We start from the raw sequence: 22,277 nt of genomic DNA, 5'->3' as shown, positions 1-22,277 counted from the left end.
AGTAAAAGCTTGGCTTCAATACATTTGAGTCTAGGATTTCTTGCAGTGATTTCATAGTGAATGTTAAATTGCATATTTTGCAATTGACTCTAATAGTACTCCCACTTTGGATTTCAATGATGAGGCCTCTAATTCCCTGTGCTGCACAGAAGATCTTTTGTGTTAGGGTTGCTTCATTTGTATCTTAGTCTGTAGGGTTCTGTGCTAATTAAAAACTGACACAAGATCATGCAGCGTATTTTAACTTCTGACCTCTCGTTAAGTAAAATGGGACACTGCAATTGTTTCAGAGCTAATATTGACCAAAGCAGAACCTATTGCATAATGACAGTTGAATAAATAAAGATCTAGGCAGATACTTTCGTGTGATACTGAGGGAGTGTTGTTACTATTTTTTTTATTTGGGCCTTAACTCATGTGGAAGTTGCAGGTTCCATGCAACTGTTTTATCAAGGGAAAGGAGCACATGCTTCCACTAACCGCCACCAAAAACAAAATGCAGAGTTAATGCTTCATCGGAATATCAAAATCTGGTTCACTGATCACTTAGCTGTGGGATCTGTTTTTGCACAGATTAACTTCTATATTGTCCATCTTAAAGCAGCGACTACACTTTGAAATACTTCATCTGCAAGGCACTAGGAGAGATCCTGAGTCCTTGAGAGGTTACAGGCTGACTTTTTCCTGTCTGTTGCATTAAAGCACATAGCGTGATCCAAATGCTTATTAGTAAACCATTTCTGCACGTCTTTTGTCCTGTTTATATTTTGAAGTTTTCCACCTTCTGTCGTCATTTTCTTAGCTGCATACAGATTAGTACCTCCCCCTGCAATCACTGTCCTTTCAGTTTCATGTTTAATATTAGGAGATAATTATTGTATATTGTGGAAAATCGTCGATTTTACAGTCAGTGTAAGGGGTAATTTAAGCTGTTCAGATGACTTCAATAACCATTTGAGATTTTCTTCTGTGGTTTATAATGTCCTCTGAAACCCGAGGGTAAACTAGAGCCTTATAATTCACTTCTAACTATACATAATTCTGTGTCCATTGCACTTAAGTAATAATGACCAAGTGCCTGCCCCTTTCCGGAGAACTGATAATAAACAGATCAGATTGAAGGATGAGCCTGCCAGCTGAGACTTTCCATCGTCCCATTCCCGGCTCTTGGAGCCATGACCTCGTCTTTTTAGTGGCTTTCAAAATTATTGACTGACTCGAACGGTGGCAAAATCTTCCTTACAAATGACCCACTGAATCAGTTGATCTTCCCTTGTGCGTTCAAGTTTAGTGGCAGAATATTTTAAGCTAGTTATGATACTGTTTTGCAAAGTTTGCACAAAATCCACTTTATGAGCAAGAGACCCATGAAACTCTGTTTCATCCCTTTTTCTCTTTGTCTGCCTGTGTCTTACTGCCTTCCAGTCTCTGCCTTGCACTGACTATAATGCTCTCTGCCCCCATCGCAGTCTGCCTCCATCTCTTCATTTTGTCTCTCGAGTCTCATTACTTTTAATTGACGGGGTTTTAAAAGATCCTGCCTTTGACATAATGAATAACCTTCTGTACCAAGGAGCAGATTAGTGAAATCAATAATCTGATTGGGATTGTAAATAAGCATTACAAGTCATAAGGTCCCCAGAGTAAAGCACTCCAGAGATCTGGAGACGCGACTTTTTAAACATTTTTTTAAAAATGGTACTTTTTCATGCTACTTAAACATTAAGCTCTTTGTGAAAAAGGATATTTAAGTAGAATGACTTAAATGGTTTTGTTACAAAATGGCCCAGTTTTACTTGATATTTTACGTGTTTAATTAAAGCACCATTAATCTAACCTTTAACAATTTTCTTCAGTATTTTCTAATAACTTTTGAAGATTATTCTCTACATAGAGTGTGCCCAACTCACCCAAAGATTATGCAATTAGTCATTCTTGTAGATAAGGTAAAGACATGGATGTGACCTTTCTGCAGTGCCCATTGTAAGTATTTTTAAGCACAAGTTGGGTAGGCAGGTTAAGTCACGGGCAAACCTGTTAGTCTACAGTGTCCTTCACAAACACATGATCATCCAAAGTGCTTTACAGCCAATAGAGGAGCTCCACAGTAGCTGAAATGCAGCAACATTTGTAAAGTAGTAGCACCCAATTTGGTACTTAGCAAGCTCACACTGATAAATGTATTCATGACATTGATACACTTGTAATGATAGCAGGAATCCAAAGACAAATCCCAAGTTCTTCTAAGAAAACACATATGGGGATCATTTGCATGGACCCATGAATATAGATGGGGGCCTACATTTACCTTTTCAGTTGTAAAGTGAGACCTCTGACAATGCAGTACTCCCTTGGCATTGCATGAGATTATCAGGCTGGGCCTCTGTGCTTAAGGCTGTCTGGAATGAGACTGAACTCACAGCTTCAAGGCAAAAATGACTACTTACTGAGACAGCTGACACATGATATCAGTATTCTAGCAGTTGCGATTATTAACACTGTTAAGTATAACCTACATATTTTGCCTAAACCTACGTATTTTTGATTTTTGTTTTATCCCCACTGGAGGAAATGTGGTGAAAGGCGGAACGCATACTTTATGCAGCAGTAAAGGTTAATTGCTAACTTAAATGGTTGCATTAATCCAGTGTGTGTGAATTGTTGTTCTTAACTCTGCCCAAAGCACTAGAGTCTGGCATTGTGTAAGAATATCATTGTTCATACACATTTTTCCTTCTTAAAGCATTTAACTAATTGGGGTATAATGCTCTGGATATTTACAGAACTTTATCAGACAAGAAAAAAAAGCAGACCACACTGCCTCTAGTGGTAAACACAAGAACGAGCACACACATACACACACGCAAACATCCTTGTAGCTGATAGTGTGTAATCTTTTCAAACTGCTCAATTGAGCAATGATAGTACATTGCTGTCCTTTTTAATATATCAATTATTCCTGATGGAACATTGAACAAATACCCACTGTAAGGTTACAATCTTTGTGTGGAACATTCTTTGTTTTCTACTTCATTTCAGTAAATGCTGTTTGCACAGTAGCAGTTTTGTTTGATCTGTGGACTTTCTTCAATTGTCTTTTCATATTTTGGAAATATTGCTGTGTCAAAACATTTGCTACAGATTATGGGGTGGGAAGTGCTTCAAAGAAAATGAAATAATTTTAGCTATCCTGACATAGAACAGGAAATTGTGTCTCTGCATTAATAAGTTATATGAAAAATGTTTTGAGGTGCACCATTCATTTTCAAAACTCTATGAAATAATATTACTGTTCCTTTTTATCATTTTTTTCCTCAGTCTTTTTTCTTGAACGCTTTGTTTCCATCTCTTTCTCCTCTCTCGCTGTCTTTAATCTTATGAACAGCCTGTTACCATATGATTTAATTTTGAGATGTATAATGTAATAGCTTATTGAAATCATGAGTTGTTTTATAATAGCATAATTTTGATAGTAATTACTTGTCCCATGTGTTTTAATGTTTTTGTGCATTCAGTTTGGATCATTTATGAACAAGTGATGATTGCTGCCCTTGACTGCAGTCGTGACAATTTGGCAACAGTAAGTACTGATACCATTTAGAAGTTATTTCCCAGTTCTATCTCTCTGTGTTTTTAGGCTTTTGAACGTGTGTAAATTTTACTAAAATGCAAATTATTGAAGACTTGCTTGCTCACAGCGCTATGTCCAAGCAGTTTATGCACAGTCTTGAAGGGCCACATAAAAATAAGGAAAAGCACCTGAAGCTCAAAGTATGCAGCACTTCAGTTGTTCCCAGAATTTTCAAATTTCAGTTTGGATTTTGTTGATCTGCTTTTGCATGAATGTAAATTATTTGTGTTGGAATTGTGAACCTGAAGCTAAATAGTTCCGGAAGGTAATATTACTCCAAGAGACACAATTGATATTGTTGCCCACTGTAGATTAGATGTCACACAGCCCCCTTTAGAAATGGAGTTGTATGATTTTGTTGAAGACCTTCTGTGAACTTGTTTATGAAATTCATTTAGAATTTCAGTTTGTATTGCTTTATCTGTTTAACATACAGATTAGATTGTCAGTGCAGGAAATCTTTTGACAAGCTGACATGAAGAGAGGTGGGAGTTGAGCATGTTGAGTGTAAATGTTGGTTGGACTTGTTGGTGTGAATCACCTATTGCTCTGCTGTCTAAAATGTAGGATTGTGTACCCTTCTCCCCTTCCTCCATAATTTTATCTTAAAGCTCATGCTTCTGTTTTATCTAAAATACAAGGGCCTCTCTAGCCGGGCAAAAACAATACATTGGCTTTTGGTTAATAGGGACACATTGGGACCAATACATTTTGGCCCATTTAACTGGCTGCTCCAATTAGCCAAAGTTACATGGAAATTGTTAAAAAGGTATAAAAATGATAAACTACCATTTAATTGAATAACAAATTATGAATTCAAATGAAATGCAAACAAATTAGAACACTACCAAAACAACTGCAGTACTATAAAACTGCATATTAGCTCCTAGTTGTTATTTCTGCTGTGTACGTTGCCAGTGTACGCTGCCGTGTTCTTTTGATTGGCAACAGTCTCCTGCCTCAATTTTGAGGCATAGTGTCCCAAGTAAGTGAAGGGAATCACTGCTATTTTCTCAATAAGTTTTTTGTTCTTTAAGAGTTGCCCTAGATAAGAGGCTGCCCTGATTAACTGATTACCCAATTAACCGAAATTCACTGTATTAGCAAATCAGTCTTGAATGTACAACCTTACCTGACCAGCTTAGCTGGAGCCTATTTCCTACAATAGTCTATTTAAACTTGTCATGAGCTCAGGTTATGAGAAAAAGAGGAGGTGCATAGCAGGTATAGCAAGTAGGAACAAATGAGGTGCTTATGGAGTGCAAGAAATGCAAGAGAACACTTAAGAAATCAGGAAGGCTAAAGGAAGGCATGAAGTTGCTCTAGCAGACAAGGTGAAGGGAAAACCCAAGGTATTCTACAGATAGGTTGAGAGCAAAAGAATTGCAAGGGACAAAATTGGTCCTCTGTAAGACCAGAATAGTGATTCATGTGTGGAGCCCAAACAGATGGGGGAGATCTTAAATCCACTCTTTGCATCTCTGTTGCTTGGGAGACGAATACAGAGTCTATAGAAGTGAGGCAAAGCGGTATCAATTTCATGGACCCTGTACCGATTACAGAGGAGGAGGTGTTTGCTGCCCTGAAGCAAATCAGGGTGGACAAATCCCCAGAGCCTTCAAGGTGTTCCCTCGAACCCTACGGCAGACAAGTGCAGAAATTGCCAGGGCCCTAGCAGAGATATTTAAAGCATCCTTAGCGACAGGAGAGGTAATAGAAGATTGAGAAGAGATTCGATAGGGGTATACAAAATTATGAGGAGTATAGATAGGGTAAATGCAAGCAGGCTTTTTCCACTGAGTTTAGGGGGGACTACAACTAGAGATCATGCCTTAAGGATGAAAGGTGAGAAGTTTTAAGGGGAACATGAGAGGAAGCTTCTTCATTCAGATGTTTGTGAGAGTGTGGAACGAGCTGCCAGCACAAGTGGTCCATGTGAGCTCAATTTCAATGTTTAAAAGAAGTTTGGATGGGTACCTGGATAGTAGGGATATGGATGCTATGGTCCCAGGTGCAGGTCAGCAGTCCTAAGTAGTTTAAATGATTTTGGCATAGACTTGTTGGGCCAAAGGGCCTGTTTCTGCGCTGTATTTCCTCTATGACTCTCCAGAGAAGGGTGGGTGATGGGAAAACAATACCATTGACATTCTTTGTGCGAGAGACTTCGGATGCTGGTAAAATCCTGTCAAAAGCTTTGCAATGAAATAGTTTGTTCTTGTTCTTTCAGTTAGTGTTCATAGTTGGAGGGCAGGTCAGAGCAGTTGTAAATTGGAGGGGATGGTTTGTTCACCGCTGATTCAGATTTACAGCTTTCACCCTGTGAATAACGTCTACTTAGTATGTACTATACTTTGGAGTGAATCAGAAATGCTACCTAGCTGTGCAGCTTTCAGTTTAATAAGAGGCACCTGTGACATTGAAAGTTAAATGTCAAGACAAAATTCATGAATTCTCTTTTGCCCAGACCATTGAATGTTGCCCACAAAGAGATCCATCGCACTTCAAAACAAAATGTGAACTCATGAGCTTATAGTGGCTTCACTTGGCTTTTATTTAAGAAGATCGGAAGCCAAGCTTAGGACATTTGGGAGATTGTTTTGGAAGGACAATTATGTAGGATTACTTAAGGAAAATTTAATTTAACCCTTTTATCGAACATTATTTTACCTGTTGTGTGTGATACTGCAGTTTGAATATTTCTTGTACCTTTTATTCTTGCATCTTACCTGGTGAAGTACAGGAATAGGAACATTGAGAATTCCACTCTTTAAGACTATTCAGAGCTGACCTGTGTTTTCATATACCTTTAAAAATCGATTTGTGATTTATGTAATTTTTCTTTTAGCTTCATTGGTCTCCCGATTTAGGGTAACCTTTCTAAAGAATGTTTCCTGATTAGCTTCTGAGCGACCCAGCTGTAATGTATCTCCCATTATTCTTGATTTTCCCTCCTGAGGAAATATCTTGTCTGTGCTTACAATGTCATATCGACATAGAACAGGCCCTTCAGCCTACGCTGTCTTTGCTGATCATGATGCCAAATTAAACTAATCCTATCTGCCTGCCCATGGCTGTACTCCTCCGTTCCCTGTCTGCTCATATGCCTGTCTAAATGCTCCTTACTATTGTGTCCTTCTATCATTTCAAACACCTTGATCAGTTTGCTTATTAATGTATTTGACTTCTGGGTATGCTAAATCAAGTTTATACAACCTTTCCTCATAATTTATCGCTGTAAACGCTAAAACAATTCTTCGCAGCATCCACTCCAAGGCTTCTATATTGGAGTATGTGTTCAGGTTTCTGAATATCTGTGAAGATCCTCATCTCCCTTTAGAGGATAGATATTTGTTTGGTAAGTATATTGGTAGCCAAGCCAAACAGAGTTGATGACTAGGTCAGATCAGCTGTTCATTATCAAACATTTTCCAAATTCAGAAAGCTCACACACTTTGTGTTCCTTTCACGTTCCTACTAGTTCACCCATTGTCTCCCTCCCTTTATTCACAGTTCCCATTCTTCCCCATGTCTCATTGTCAACACAAATTATCCTCCATCACATCGTTCCATCAGCTCATTTCAGTCATACCAATCTTCCTGGATTTCTTCCTCATTTGCTTAATTTGCACTTTGCCCTTTTGGTTCCACCTGCCCATCATCCTTCCCTCATCTATTTCAATCTATCACTTACCCCCATCTGTCTCTAATCTTCCTCTTCTCCTTTACCTGCCTCTACCTGTCTACCGTTTCTTCATTTCTTATGTTTCCATCTTATCACCCACCAGCTAACCTCCCTCTGCACTCTCAGTCCCGATGCCGGTCGTGACTCGAAATGTTGACCATTGATTTTGCCTTCACAGATGCTGTCTGACGTTCAGTGTTCTTTCAGCAGTTTGTTATTTTGCTTCACATCAGTATTGTTGAATGGAATGACAGAGCCCATTCAGGGGTGGGAGGGCTTGTTTTTTTTCCCCTTATCTTGCTGTAATAGCCTCAGAAGGGTTTCAGAGCAGACACTTGCCTCAGGCTATTCTTTAGCCATTCCTGTATTTGATCAGTTTTAGTTCCCTGATCCAAAGTAATCTGAGTACTTAAATTATCTTGACACTGAGATAAACTGAAATACACAGCTGGTACAGCAAACATTTCCACAACTGAACTGATATCATTTATTTTTATAGCAATTTTAACAGTTTTAATGTGACCATCGGGTTTACTGAAGTTGGGCTGGATCACATTGATCTGTATCTGTGAAGTGAGGCTTGTTCATTCATTGCACAGAACAAATCTGCCTGGGAGTAGTTAATGTTCACATGTTAATATTGCGTTGACGTTCTGCTCTGAGCATGTTCGAGTCTCTCGAGATTTCTTGTAAGTAGGAAATGCTTTGTTAGTTGAGTAAGAAAGAAACGGGGTTAGGAGACTGGATTATCCTGCACAAGAAACTCACGGGGATAATACTATGCTGATTTCATGTGCACTATTTTACCATAAATTTATAATCTAGCATTATGCAGTATCTTACATAACATAAACAGCAGTCAGGAGACTACACATAGTTTCATCCTTATTCTTTCAATATGTAGTATAAGTTCACAGAAGATATACAATGACGAAGAGGCCCCTTTATACCTTTGGTGTTTGTAGTGGTTGCAAAGAGGTACCTGGCCCATCCTATCTTCTGGAACTGCAGATCTCAACTCTTCAAGTACACACCGGAGTACTTAAATGTAATAACATTTCTATTTCTACCACCAAATTCCAGGCAGAGCATTCTGAGCCCTTCCCAATCGCTAGGTGAAAAGTACTTGCTCACTTCTCCTGTAATTCTACCAGTTTGATCTCTGCCCCTTGTTCTTTGAGCCCCTAAGAGAAATGGGTGCTTCATATTTCCCCTTTGTTGACCTCTCTTAGATTTATTGAAAGATCTATTGACGAGCTCTTGAAAGGAACTGAGAACTGCTCACATTGACTCAAAAGGGCAAGAGTGGGAATCATGAAAGAGTTAAAAGCACATTTCTGAAATAAGTTTATTTCCCTACTGTAAAATTATGTTTTAAGGAGGACTTGTTGTTTGAAACTCTTTGAGGCAGCTAATTGGCAAATCGGTTGAGGTTGTGTACATTTGTCATCAAGCACATGCTTGTGAATCAAGTTTCCCTTCTGCCTCCTCTATTCCAAAGAAAACAGCTTCAGTCTGATCAGTCTGTCTTTCTAAACCTGGCACAGCTTCATCAATCTTCCCTGCACCCTCTCCAGTGCAGTCACATCTTCCCTCTCATTACCGTGTTCATCTGACTCTGCCTTCCGTAATAAGATATTGCACTGCCTGAGGGAGAAAAAATTCTTTTATTAGTTTGTCGATGCACTTTTACTGATAGCTTCTTCTTTGAATGAATTCTCTGGTATTGTCCATATTATTCGTGCCTAATTATTAAGGAGGGGGAGATGGCATGTGTATGGGTTCCATGTGATCAAGATTTGTATCTAAAGCAAGTGGTGAAAGTCAATATTGTTTAGAAATGACAGTAAGCATTATCCAAAATAAAACATAATTTATTTTTCTGTTGTAACATTTCACAATGTTTGTGTTGCTGGCAGGGCCGGCTTTTTGGCCTTTCTATTATCTGGCTGTTAATAAATTCTAGTTAACAAACTGATGTGTGTAGCTTCTTGTTGGCTGACTGTCAGTTTACTGTAACTGCAGTGAAAGGGTGTCAGGGGGACAGGCAGAATTGAACTTGTGCTGCTTACAATCCACAGCAATGTCTGCATGAACTCCGCAAACAATTTCCAGGCAGCCACCGGGTGAAGCGATTGACTGGCATGCGATATGAATCACTTGAAAGGTACTGGAGAACTGATGCATTCCGCCACAGAAGGAATCGTGTAAGGGAATTGTGCAACTTGTAAAATATGTTTCCACTATAAAGTTATAATTTAATGTTTCTTATTGGTTAAAGATTCTTTTAAATAGCTACTTGGGAAATTGGGGAATAGGTCTTGTGCATTTGACATCAAGCACAAGCTTGTGATTGACCTGATCTGAACCTGACAAATGATATTTAGAGATATTTAATGCATCTAAGTACTCGATCATTTGACTAGATAAACTAATTAATCTTTCTTAAGGTATGATGATGCCAACAAGATGTATGATGGAATATTGCAGGATGATCCAACAAACACCGTAAGTAAATAAGACTTTCAGTGCATTTTGTGGGAAGTCCAAATGTTTATTCACACGAGTCAACTGCTGGGCAGATAGTTATTGTAGAAGAGAGAAGCCTTCAGCATTAATTGAGTTCTGGTGTTAATCTGGCAAAGTACCTTGGTTCAATTTCTGTTGTTTTGTAATTTAATTTGCAGCTCAAACTTCTGTTTATCATTAACATCTTGCATTATCTCAGTTTAGTGAAGTTTACCAAATTTATTTGATCAGTGTTAGGAGTGAGAGCTGTTGATGAATCTCTTGACTCACCCGCAAGAGCTGTCAACATATTTAATGGAGTTATTTGGGGGAAGTGTCCCATTCTCTGTGCAAAGGAGTGGAGGCAAAATTAATCTGTATGTTGGAGGTTAATGCAACAGAAGAACTGCTCTAGAGCTTTAAAATGCATTGCATTCTGCCACTTTGCTTTTGATAGCTGTGCGCCAAGCATTCTTGACCCCAGCAGCATGGAAGGCAGGAGTCTGCAGTGCTGGCGTCACATATTCTCCAGAGTTGTGTCAGTGATATTGGAAAATGCAAATAATAAACTACTAACTGTGCAGCATGTGTAAATGTTTGGTTTGTGCTTTCCACTGCATAGGTTTCTACCAGTTTTGGATGGCATGATATCGTTAGCATGATACAAATGTTATTCTGTTAATTCAAGAAGTGAAAATTTTACTTGATGAAACTAATTGGGTTGAGTGAAAGTAGACCAAGCATATTGCCTCTAAGCAAATAATCATGTAAACTTCATGATTGGTAGAAGGGAGGAAGTTGTTTGGGTGGGGGATGGGAAGAGATTGAATTTTGCATTCCCAGATTAGCTGTCCTACCTGTCGTGAATACAGAGTGCAGCCTGATTAAATAGATGTGAAGAGATGAAGGGATCAAAACCAAATGCCAAATAAAACACGGTACTTCAAAAGTTGTATGAAACGTGTGTTATCGGCCAGGATTTACATGAAGACGGATTACCTTCTGGTATTCTTTCAGATCTGAAGTTGGACAACATCTGCTGCAACAGTGTGGATGTGTAACAGACAGAATGCCCCCTCCCTGCCCCCCATTCATTCTGCCTTGTCGTTTTGATCCTGAATTCACAGTCTCTTGTTTTTGTGGATTCCTTAGTATGCAGTTAAGATCAGATTTGTTTAATAAATTATTGGGTGTTGGAAGTTGCTCAGATGTTAGGTACCTGCTGATAATCATTCCCATAAGGGACATGTAGCAGAATAACACTGCACGATTTTAAGCAGAGACCTTTTGCCTTGTTTGTTTTGGCATATGAGAAATTTGTAATGGTTTCTTCTGCTGTGTCAGGTTGCCTGTATTGGTGCTGCCTTAGAATATTAAGTTTTCATGTTGGCAGCTGCTGTAAGGTAAACAGACAGACTGAAGAGAGAAAAAAAACTCTGTGTGCTAGGGAGCAGGGAAATTGCCACTATTAGAAACAGTTTTTAAACTATACTTGAATATGTTTAACCAAATCATCTTCAAAATAAGTTCTTTTTCAGCTAAAAACGTCCTGCAATTTTCAGTGTTAACTCATCTGATTGTGTATCTGTGGATATACCACATATAATCTCCCTGGAGGCCAATGAACCTGTTAACTCTTCACTGCTAGAAAATAGATTTCTAAAGTATAATTTTACACACCACAGAAGATACAATGTGGATATTTTATTGAGAGATAAAGTGACCTTTAGTGAATCCACAATTTCTTGCAGTGGGAGCTTTGAAGCTTTTTTTTCCCCTTTAAAGGACCATGGCTTTAGTGTCACTTTATAAAAGTTTTTAATTGTCTGTATGCCTGACCAGTGTATGAACGATGAAATTGAAAAGTCAAAGTCACCGTCTTGTGATAGCAGTAAAAACTTAAGAAATGCAGAGACAAGTCATTTGATAAGGTGTCTGATATCTTACTTTAACCCCAAATTCCTGCATTAACCCCATATTTCTTTATTCTCTTAATATTTACAATTCTACTAATCTTTGTTGTGAATGTAATCAGTGACTGAGCTTTCTGCTTGGGTAGAGAATTCGAAAGATTTGCTGTAGTTTTGGATGAACAAATTCCTTTCCTTTCTCCCTTGAATGGCCGAATGCTTATTTTGAGATTGTGATCCATTTTTGTAGGGGGAAACATCATTCCTGCATCTACCTTGTCAAGCCATGTAAAAATATTACTTGGTTCAATGGGATCACTTCTCATTCTCTTCTGTTCTTGAGAGTGTGGGTCTGGTCTGCATAAGCTCTCCTTGTGTCAAACCTGCCATCCTAGAAGTTAATCTTCTGAACCCTCACTACACACTGCTAATTGCAAATATCTCCTTTCATCAAGCAGAACAAGACACAGTATTTCAAGTTTGCTCCATGTAATTGGAGCAGGACTGCTCTACTCTTGTAGTCAAGTCTGCTTAAAAACTACGGGCCAACATACCTTTTGTTGTGCAGTTGGTATGCTGAACCTGCATATGAACTTTCAGTAGTTCATGTACAAGGACAGCTAGGTACCCCTGAGCACCAATGCCTTAAAATCTCTCACTTAGACTACTTTTCTATTTTTTACTGGATATCCTCACAATTTTTGCACAAAGTGTTTCAAATGCCACGTCCTTGACTATTCAACAAACCTGTCTGAATCCCCATGAAGTGTACCCATGCACCTTTTTACCATTCATGCTACCCCCCCCCCCAGAATATTTAGATGTGTTGCACTTGATCTCTTCATCCAAATCACCATCTTTCAAAATGCTGGAGGAACTCAGCAGGCCAGGCAGCATTTATGGAAAAAAGTACAGGTGACGTTTCGAGGCAAAACCCTTCAGGACTGGAGAAAGAAAGCTGAGTAGATATAAAAGGTGGGGGGAGGGGAGAGAGTAACACCAGGCGATGGGTGAAACCTGGAGGGGGAGGGGATGAAGTAAAAAGCTGGTAAGTTGATTGGTGAAAGAGACAGAAGGCCATGGAAGAAAGAAAAAAAGGTATGGCGGGGGGGGGGGAAGAGCACCAGAAGGGGAGGTGATGGGTGGCAAGGAGATAAAGTGAGAGAGGAAAAAGGGGATGGGAAATGGTAAGGGGGGTGGGGGTTGGCATTACTGGAAGTTTGAGAAATTGATGTTCATGCCATCAGGTTGGAGGCTACCCAAACGGAATGTAAGGTGGTGTTCCTCCAACCTGAGTGTGGCTTCATCACAACAATGGAGGAGGCCGTGGATGGACATATTGGGATGGGAAATGGAATTGAAATGGGTGGCCTCTGGGAGCCCCCCACACCCTCCTCTTCACCATTTCCCATCCCCTTTTCCCTCTCTCACCTTATCTTCTTGCCACCCATCACCTCCCTCTGGTGCTCTTCCCCCCCACCCCTTTTTCTTTCTTTCATGGCCTTCTGTCTGTTTCACCAATCAACTTCCTAGATTTTTACTTCATCCCTCCCCTCCAGATTTCACCTGTCACCTGGTGTTTCTCTCTCCCTTCCCCCACCTTTTAAATATACTTCTCAGCTCTTTTTTCCCAGTCCTGCCGAAGAGTTTCGGCCTGAAACATCAACTGTACTTTTTTCCATAGATGCTGTCTGGCCTGCTGAGTTCCTCCAGCATTTTGTGTGTGTTGCTCAGATTTCCAGCATCTGCAGATTTTCTCTTGATTATTCACTGTCTTTCTACTATCCCACCAGTCTTATCTTCCTGTCTCAAAAATGATCAGTTTATTCATATTCTACACTCTTTCCATTAAAGTCTTCCTTCCAAGCTAGGATATTGCTCTTAATGCTTTAATCTCTTATGCTATACCTTATCAGTGGCCTTCTGAAAGTTCAAATATACAACATCAACTGATTTGCCCTCATCTATTTACTAGTTACAGACTCTGAACAGATTTGGTGTTTGAATTCCTTTTCATAAATCCATTTTGACTCTGCCCAATTCTGTTGTTACTTTGTAAGTGCTGTATGGCCACTTCTTTAATAATGCAGTGTCACATTTTCCCCAGTACTGACATCAGGTTAACTATTCTGTAGTTTTGTATTCGTCATCAAGGATCCCCAACACCCAGGCCATGCTTTCTTCTTGCTGCCTCCAACGAAAGGAGGTACAGGAGCATTAGGTCCCACACCACCTAATTCACTCAGAGTTGTTGCCCTTCCACCATCAGGCTCCTGAACCAACGTGGATAGCTTCACTCAGCTCAACACTGAACTGATCAATGAACAGAACCTATGCACTCACTTTCAAGGAAACTCAAGTTTTCAGTATTATTCATTTATTATTATTATTTGTGGTTTTTTGTATTTGCACAGCTTATCATCTTCTGCACATTGATTACTTGTCAGTCTTTGTGTGTAGTTTTTCATTGTTTCTATTATATTCCTTTGTTCTACTATAAATCCTTGCAAGAAAATCAATCTCAGGGTTGTATTTGATGACATATATGTACTTTGATAACAAATTTACTTTGAACTTTGTACTTTTGAACTTTATTTAATGGTTAATATGGGCTCACAAACAAGAAAATCTGCAGATGCTTGAAAGCAAAGCACGCACAAAAAATGATGGAGGAACTCAGCAGGCTTGACAGCATCCATGAAAAACAGTAAACAGCTGACATTTCGGGCTAAGACCCTTCATGAAGACTGGAAAATAAAGATGAGAAGTCAGAGTAAGAAGGTGGGGAGGTGGGAGGAAGAAGTAGAAGATAGAAGGTGATAGGTGAAACCAGGAAGGGGAGGGTTGAAGTGAAGAGCTAAGAAGTCGATTGGTAAAAGAGATTAAAGGGCTGGAGAAGGGGGAATCTGATACGAGAGGACAGAAGGCCATGGAAGAAAGGCAAGGAGGAGGAGCACCAGAGGGAGGTGACGGGTAGGTAAAGTGAGAGAGGAAAATAGGAATGGGGAATGGTGACGGGGGGGGGGGGGGCAGTTACCAGAAGTTCGTGAAATTGATGTTCTTGCCAACAGATTGGAAGCTACTCAGATGGAATACAAGGTATTGTTCCTTCAACCTGAGTGTGGCCTTATCGTGACAGTAGAGGACACCTTGGAAAGAATGTTGGAATGGGAATGGGAAGTTGAATTGAAATGCATGGTCACCAGGAGATCCTACTGTTTCTGGCAGACAGAGCATAGATGCTCAACCAAGCGGTCTCCCAATCTACATTGGATCTCATCGATATGCAGGAAGCCATACCGGGAGCACTGGATACAGTAGATCAGGGGTCCCCAACCTTTTTTGCACCACGGACTGGTTTAATATTGACAATATTCCTACAGACCGGCCGACTGGGGGGGGGGGAGGTGGTTCAAGTAGGGTTGCCAACTTTCTCATTCACAAATAAGGGTCAAAAGTAGCAGTCAAATACGGGCCACTTGTGTTTACCCCGAGAAAGACTACCATGACCATGAAGCCTTGCGCGGGCACCTGTGTGCGCATGCGTGTATGTGCCGATTTTTTTTTCTCTACAAATCGGTTTTGTCTTAATCTTCCCGATTCTGTTAAGTGAAACTACACTGTACATACATTATTTCTACTTTATATAGGCTGTGTATTTATCATATCATTCCTGCTTTTACTATATGTTAGTGTTAGTTTTATGTGTTATTTGGTATGATTTGGTAGGTTATTTTTTGGGTCTGGGAGCGCTCAAAAATTTTTCCCATATAAATTAATGATAATTGCTTCTTTGCTTTATGCCGTTTCAGCTTACGAATGGTTTCATAGAAACACTGTACCTTAGCAGGGGAAGTATGGGACAAGGGTGGTCCCATATGGGACAAACCAATTTAGCGCAATACATGGGATGTCCCGGCTAATACGGGACAGTTGGCAACCCTATATTCAATTCAACAGTGCGTGACAGAGAATGAGGAAAGGTGCAGCTGACTCATATCGTATCATATCGCCAAATCATATCGGTTCCTCGTAGCACATGCTTTGCAGCCCGGTACCGGTCCGCGGCCCGGTAGTTGGGGACCACTGCAGTAGATGACTCCAACAGACTAACAGGTGAAGTGTTGCCTCACCTGGAAGAACTGGGGCCCTGAGTGGTAGTGAGAGAGGAGGTGTAGAGACAGGTGTGGCATTTGTTCTGCTTGCAAGGATAAGGACCAGGAGGGAGATCAGTGGGGAGGGACAAATGGACAAGGGAGTTATGTAGGGAGCGATTCCTGCAGAAAGTGGGGGTGAAGAAAAGATGTGCTTGGTGGTGGGATCCTGTTGGAGATGGCAGAAGTTATGGAGAATTATGTGCTGGATGTGGAGGCTGGTGGAGTGGTAGGTGAGAACGAGAGGAACCCCATCTCTGAGGTGGCAGGAGAATGGGGTGAGGGCAGCATTGATGAGGGAGGGAGGAAAGCCCCTTTCTCTAGAGGAGAAGGAGAAGCAGAAATGAAAAGCCTCATCCCAGGAGGAGATGCATGGAGTCGGAGGAATTGAGGGAAGGGGGTGGCATTTTTATAAGCGACGGGGGGCTGATACTTGCTACAGTCAAATCTGAGAACCTTTCTGAATTGGTGCAATTTTGGAAGGTGACCACCGGTAAATTCATTATCCCCATAATAACACTTATAATGTAGGGTGTAGATGACCAGATGCTGGAAAATTATTAGCTATCAGTTCCATTAATTTCACTACTGATTTTTTAATAAATACTAGTTTCTTCTAGCTCCTCATTTACTCAAGACCATTAGTCCTCCGCTATTCTCAGGAGCCTTGTAGTGTCTTTTGTAACTACAAACACATTGTTTAATTTCTAGGTGTTTGTTTTTAGCTCTGGAAGCAGTGATGATTATTTGATAACGTAAAGAAGTCAAACATGTTTGAATGAAGTGAATGACTTTAAACTGGCAGTTATTAAAATTTCTTTCCCCTTTGGGAATTTACAATGAAGCCCTTAATACCTGCCATTGTAATACAGATGTGACTAATTCCAGTTTATATTGTTCTACCCTCTGTGACCTTGAAAACCAAAATTGCTGGCCATCCATATCTTAGTTCTCCATTTTGAGTAGTGCAATGAATTTAAAATTCTTGCCCTGATTCAAGCCATTCCATAACTGTTCACTTCTTTTCCTTTGTCATATCCTTCTCCACAACATCAGCATTTTCATTTTTGGCCTCTTGATTTTATTCACTCCACCAAATATAGTTATGGCTTTAATTACCTGGGCCCCAGGCTCTGGTATCCTGCCCAACTCTGACCATATACAAAATATACTGAAGTGGGAATTTTTTGAACTAATCTACTAAACATCATGCATCATGTCAATTCAAAAGAAAAATTCCAAAACCTGTCATTAATCTACTAAAAATCAAAATTGTGAAGTTGAAAAAGTATTCATCCTCCGTGTAATTACTATGGTAACTTTATTCAGGTGCAATTCTGCATATTAACTTACAAACTCACCCAATTTGTTAATGTAGAAAATTGGAGGGTCACTTGCTCATTGCAGCCCATCGTGAAAAAGTCAGGCTGCCCCTCTAAACTTAGTCTCTGGAGAAGAACGGCACTTGTAAGAGAGACTATTGTGATGCCAGCAGTCACTGCGAGTGAGTTGCAGAAGTCAATAGCTGCAGCTGGAGATAAAGTTCATGACTCCACAATCTGTAAGGGCACAAAAATGGTATTTATGGAAGAGTGGCAAGGAAGAAGTGCTGACTGAAGAAGACTTTGAAAAGCATACTTAGAAGATGCTCTAAGGATGTGGAAAAGTGTTATGGTCGGATGAGACTGAAGTGGGAATTTTTGACCTCAACGTGAGGTGGTACATGTGGCTTAAATGTACTGCTGTGCATCAGCCTACTGTAGTGTATGGTGGAGCTAGCATCGTGCTATGGGGATGCGTTTCAGCAGCAGGGACTGGAAAGCTGGTGAGGATTAATGGGAAGATGAATGTTGCTAAATACAGAAGGATCCTGGATAAAAATCTGCTAGCCTCTGCCTGAAAGCTTAAAGTTTGTCAAGTTTTAAAAGTTTCAGCAAGATGATGACCCAAAGCACACTGCCAGAGCAACTATGGGGTGGCTTCAAATGAAGAAAATAATATCCTTGTGGTCCAGTCAGAGTCCTGATCTTAACCCGAATGAACAATTCTGGCAAGACCTCAAAATTGCTGTCTGCTGCCGCTCCCCAACTAATGTGGGACTGCTTGAGTACTTTTACAAGGAAGAATGGGCAAATCTTGCTGCATTATATTGTGCAAAGCTAGTAGAGACTTATCCAGAAAGACTACTGGCTGTAATAGCTACTGGAGGTTGTTGAACTAAGTACTGAGTAAAGGGGGATGAATGCTTCTGAACTGCTGACATTTCAGTTTTTGAATTTTAGTTTTTCATGCTTTACAATTTTCCCTGTTTCTGGGCTCTCCTATGAAAAAAAGAGCGTGTGATTCAAAAAAAAACCTCAGTTAAAATGATCAAAATCCCTGTAATATTCATTTATGTGAACAAAGGGTTGGGGCCTGAATACTTTTACGGCATTGTATTTGGTTGCCTGCCCCAGTGTGGTATCAAAGTCAATGTAATTTTATTATCAAAGTACATATATGTTACCATATACTACCTTGGGATTCATTTTCTTGCAGGCATTTACAGGAAAATAATGAAATACGATAGAATCTGTGTAAAGCTATACAATAAACAAGGACTGACAAACAACCAATGTGCAAAAGGGACAAATTGTGCAAATTTTAAAAAAATACTGAGAGCCTGAGTTGTAGAATCCTCGAACGTAGTCTGTAAGTTGTGGAATCAGTTCAGAGTTGTGGTGAGTGAAGATATCCATGCTGGTTCAGCAGCCTGATGGTTGTAGGTAATAACTGTTTCTGGACCTGGTGGTGTGGTGGTACCTAAGGCTCCTGTACCTCTTACCTGATGGTAGAAAGAAGAGAGTATTGTTTGGATGGTGGGGGTTCTTGATAATGAATACTGTTTTGATGTGACAGCGACCCTTGTAAATGCACACAGTGGTGGGTAGGGCTTTGCCTCTGAATTGAGCTGTATCCATCATTTTCTGTCTACCTTTCCATTCCTGTACATTGGTGTTTCCACACCAGGTTGTGATGCATCAAGTTTGAATACACTGTGTATAGAAATATGTCGTAAGTTTTAGATTGCATGCCACTAGGCAAACTTCTAAGAAAGTAGAGGTGTTGCTTTGCCTTCTTTGTGATGGCATTTATATGCTGGCCCCAAGACAGATCCTCTGATATAATAGCGCCAAGGAATTTAAAGTTACTGGCCTTCTCTACCTCTGATCCCCAAATAAAGACTGGCTCATGAACCTTCAGCTTCTTCCTCCTGTAGTCGGTAATCAGCTCTTTGATTTTACTGACATTGAGTGAGAGATGCCAGATTCAATCAAATTTTAAGCTATCACTCTGCCATGTGGATGCCAGTTTTGTTGAAAGACATTTTGACTCCATTGATGGGTCTTATAGAAAATTTAGCAAGCAACTACAGTGCTGAATGTCTGAAATAAAAACATTGTTGAACATGGACATTAGTTCAGCCAGCTTCTGTGGGAGAAGAAGTGTTCCTATTTCATTCCATGACTTTTCATGTGCATTCAAAAGGTATCACAACACACAGCCTTTTAAAATTGAACCAGTATTGAAACCCAGTGTTTCAACAAGTTACTTGTGTAGTTACTTTTTTTTTGAAATGTTGAACTGCTTATTATCACTAATTTAAATCCATGGCAATAGAAAATTCAGTAACTAAATCTAAAATTTGCTATGCCTTCTCATGGTGCTTGAGTGATTGCTATAATCTTCCTCTCCCCCTCCCCGTGATAAATACTGATTTTAAAAATTGCAAAAATTATTCAAATCTATTTATAGCTGCAAATAAAATTATTTAATTATAGCAAATGCAATTTTCATCAACGACTTTGGAATGTCCATTAGCAGTCCAACTATTCACAACCTCATTGCTTTTTCACCTTTCAAGGAGATTGGATGGGCTTAGGTGCAGTGATATCAGCTTCTCAACGTCAGGCTGGACGTCACTCAGAAGGAGTCTCAGATTCCCACGTTCAGCTATTTGCAGTCTTTTTGTTGCTTCGAAAGAAGTTGGGTGACTACTGAAACTACACTCCACTAAATATAATGCTGGAAAGGCAGTAAAGAACATCTTGCCCTTTTTCCACAGTACAAAACGGTGGTCAGAGATTTCTTTCTTCAACCAATATTGTTAATGTGATTTTTTTTTTAGACCTTGGCTTCAGCTCAGTCATTTTGCAGCAAGTTCAGTTCTTCTTCCATCCTCCTTGCTAATTGCTCATTGCAAATGTTCAGGAATGGATTTATTAACCAATTTGGAATTTGGATCAAGAGAAGATCCTGAAATTTCTCTGACACGTCTTTATGTGGCTCACCTGGGTGTGCACAGTATACTTGAAGATCATCATCTGTATTTTTTCTTCCCGTTCCAACTCAGAGAGGTTTGGAAATTGGAAAAGGTTTTAATGACCAATGTTGCACTTCAATTGGGTTAACTTGGAACGAAATGTGGAGATGACTGATTTGTCTTTGATAAAACTCACATCATTTCCTTGCGATTGAAGATTGATTTCATTGAACTTTGCAAATAATTCTAACAAATAAGCAATATTATGCCTAATATTCTTGAGTTAATTACTGAATGAAGTATTCAAGTCTTCAAAGAATTTTATTACCATTTCAAAAAGTGCATAAAAGCATCTCAGACAGTTTTGAGAGGCATCTGAACAAGTGTTCAGACTGTTCATCATTCTCCAAATAGTCAAGAGTTGAAAGCATGGTATTTGATTTTATTTACTGCTGTGATAACAATATTTAATGATTTGTGCAGCGTTTTTTTTGCGACAAGATGTCTGTGAATTACACAGTGAATGGTAAATATGTGCGGTGGAACTTTGTCTCTACCAAAGTAGGTGTAAGGCACTCTTTCTGTCTGCCACCCTGCAGGTCATCCTTGGGCATGGCATACCACCTGCTTTGCCGCCCCACCCTCCTCCCGATCAGAGTCACATGAAACCATGGGAGCAGGTGGTGGATGGTTGTATGAGCAATTGGTGCATATCACGTCCCGCACATGCAAACGCTGACGTCAGGCAGACAGTCTCTGAAGAGTATTGATAATGGCTGGGGTCATCTGTCTTGCAAAGACAGCCCAGAAGAAGGCAATGGCAAACCACTTCTGTAGAATAATTTGCCAAGAGCAATCATGGTCATGGATAGACCACGATTGTCTACATCATACGGCATGCTACATAATGATGGTGATGAATGGTGGCGTGTTGACATTGATGCCCCATCTGTTGCACAAGCAAGAATGTTGGTGAGTGGAATGTCCTTTTTGAAAAATTGCTTGACATCCCAAAATATTAACTCTCCCTTTTTTAAAGAAAGGAGCTTCCTCCACTATCAACTCTGCCTCAAACGCATCTCCCCTGTTTCACGTACATCTGCTCTCACTCCATCCTCCCCTGGTCCTCATCTACCACCCCACCAGCCTCCGGGTCCAACATATAATTGTCCGTAACTTCCACCACCTCCAACAGGATCCCACCACTAAGCACATCTTTCACTCTCCACCCTCTGCTTTCCGCAGGGATCGTTCCCTACGCAACTCTCTTGTCCATTCGTCCCCTCCATCACCCCCTCCCCCCCACTGATCTCCCTCCTGGCACTTATCCTTGTAAGCGGAACAAGTGCTACACATGCCCTTACACTTCCTCCCTTACCACCATTCAGGGCCCCAAACAGTCCTTCCAGGTGAGACGACACTTCACCTGTGAGTCGGCTGGGGTGATATACTGCGTCCGGTGCTCCCGATGTGGCCTTCTATATATTGGCGAGACCCGACGCAGACTGGGAGACCGCTTTGCTGAACACCTACACTCTGTCCGCCAGAGAAAGCGGGATCTCCCAGTGGCCACACATTTTAATTCCACATCCCATTCCCATTCTGACATGTCTATCCACGGCCTCCTCTACTGTAAAGATGAAGCCACACTCAGGTTGGAGGAACAACACTTTATATTTCGTCTGGGTAGCCTCCAACCTGATGGCGTGAACATCGACTTCTCTAACTTCCGCTAATGCCCCACCTCCCCCTCGTACCCCATCTGTTATTTATTTTTATACACACATTCTTTCTCTCACTCTCCTTTTTCTCCCTCTGTCCCTCTGACTATACCCCTTGCCCATCCTCTGGTTCCCCCCCCCCGTCTTTCTCCCCAGACCTCCTGTCCTATGATCCTCTCATATCCCCTTTGCCAATCACCTGCCCAGCTCTTGGCTCCATCCCTCCCCCTCCTCCTATCATTTTGGATCTCCCCTCCCCCTCCCACTTTCAAATCTCTTACTAACTCTTCCTTCAGTTAGTTCTGACGAAGCGTCTCGGCCTGAAACGTCGACTGTACCTCTTCCTAGAGATGCTGCCTGGCCTGCTG

The 22,277-nt window shown here is 40.5% G+C and overlaps 1 protein-coding gene across 2 annotated transcripts in view; it reads left to right on the top strand.

Moving 5' to 3' along the window:
* The window catches only part of emc2 (ER membrane protein complex subunit 2), a 156,779-nt gene that overhangs the window by 44,401 nt on the left and 90,101 nt on the right, over positions 1-22,277 (top strand). For both annotated transcript variants that reach the window (XR_010019028.1, XM_063056754.1), the window contains exons 3-5: positions 3,516-3,580; positions 9,395-9,480; positions 9,764-9,821. Coding sequence is in view for 1 of the 2 variants with exons in the window: in XM_063056754.1 (XP_062912824.1) it covers positions 3,516-3,580; positions 9,395-9,480; positions 9,764-9,821 (209 nt within the window). In the remaining variant the exon portion in view is untranslated. The remainder of the gene's footprint in view (positions 1-3,515; positions 3,581-9,394; positions 9,481-9,763; positions 9,822-22,277) is intronic.

This window comes from Mobula hypostoma, chromosome 1, assembly GCF_963921235.1.
Source record: "Mobula hypostoma chromosome 1, sMobHyp1.1, whole genome shotgun sequence".
NCBI classification, from domain to species: domain Eukaryota; kingdom Metazoa; phylum Chordata; class Chondrichthyes; order Myliobatiformes; family Myliobatidae; genus Mobula; species Mobula hypostoma.
The sequence above is the reverse complement of the archived record's forward strand: the minus strand, read 5'-3'. Positions and strand labels throughout refer to the sequence as shown.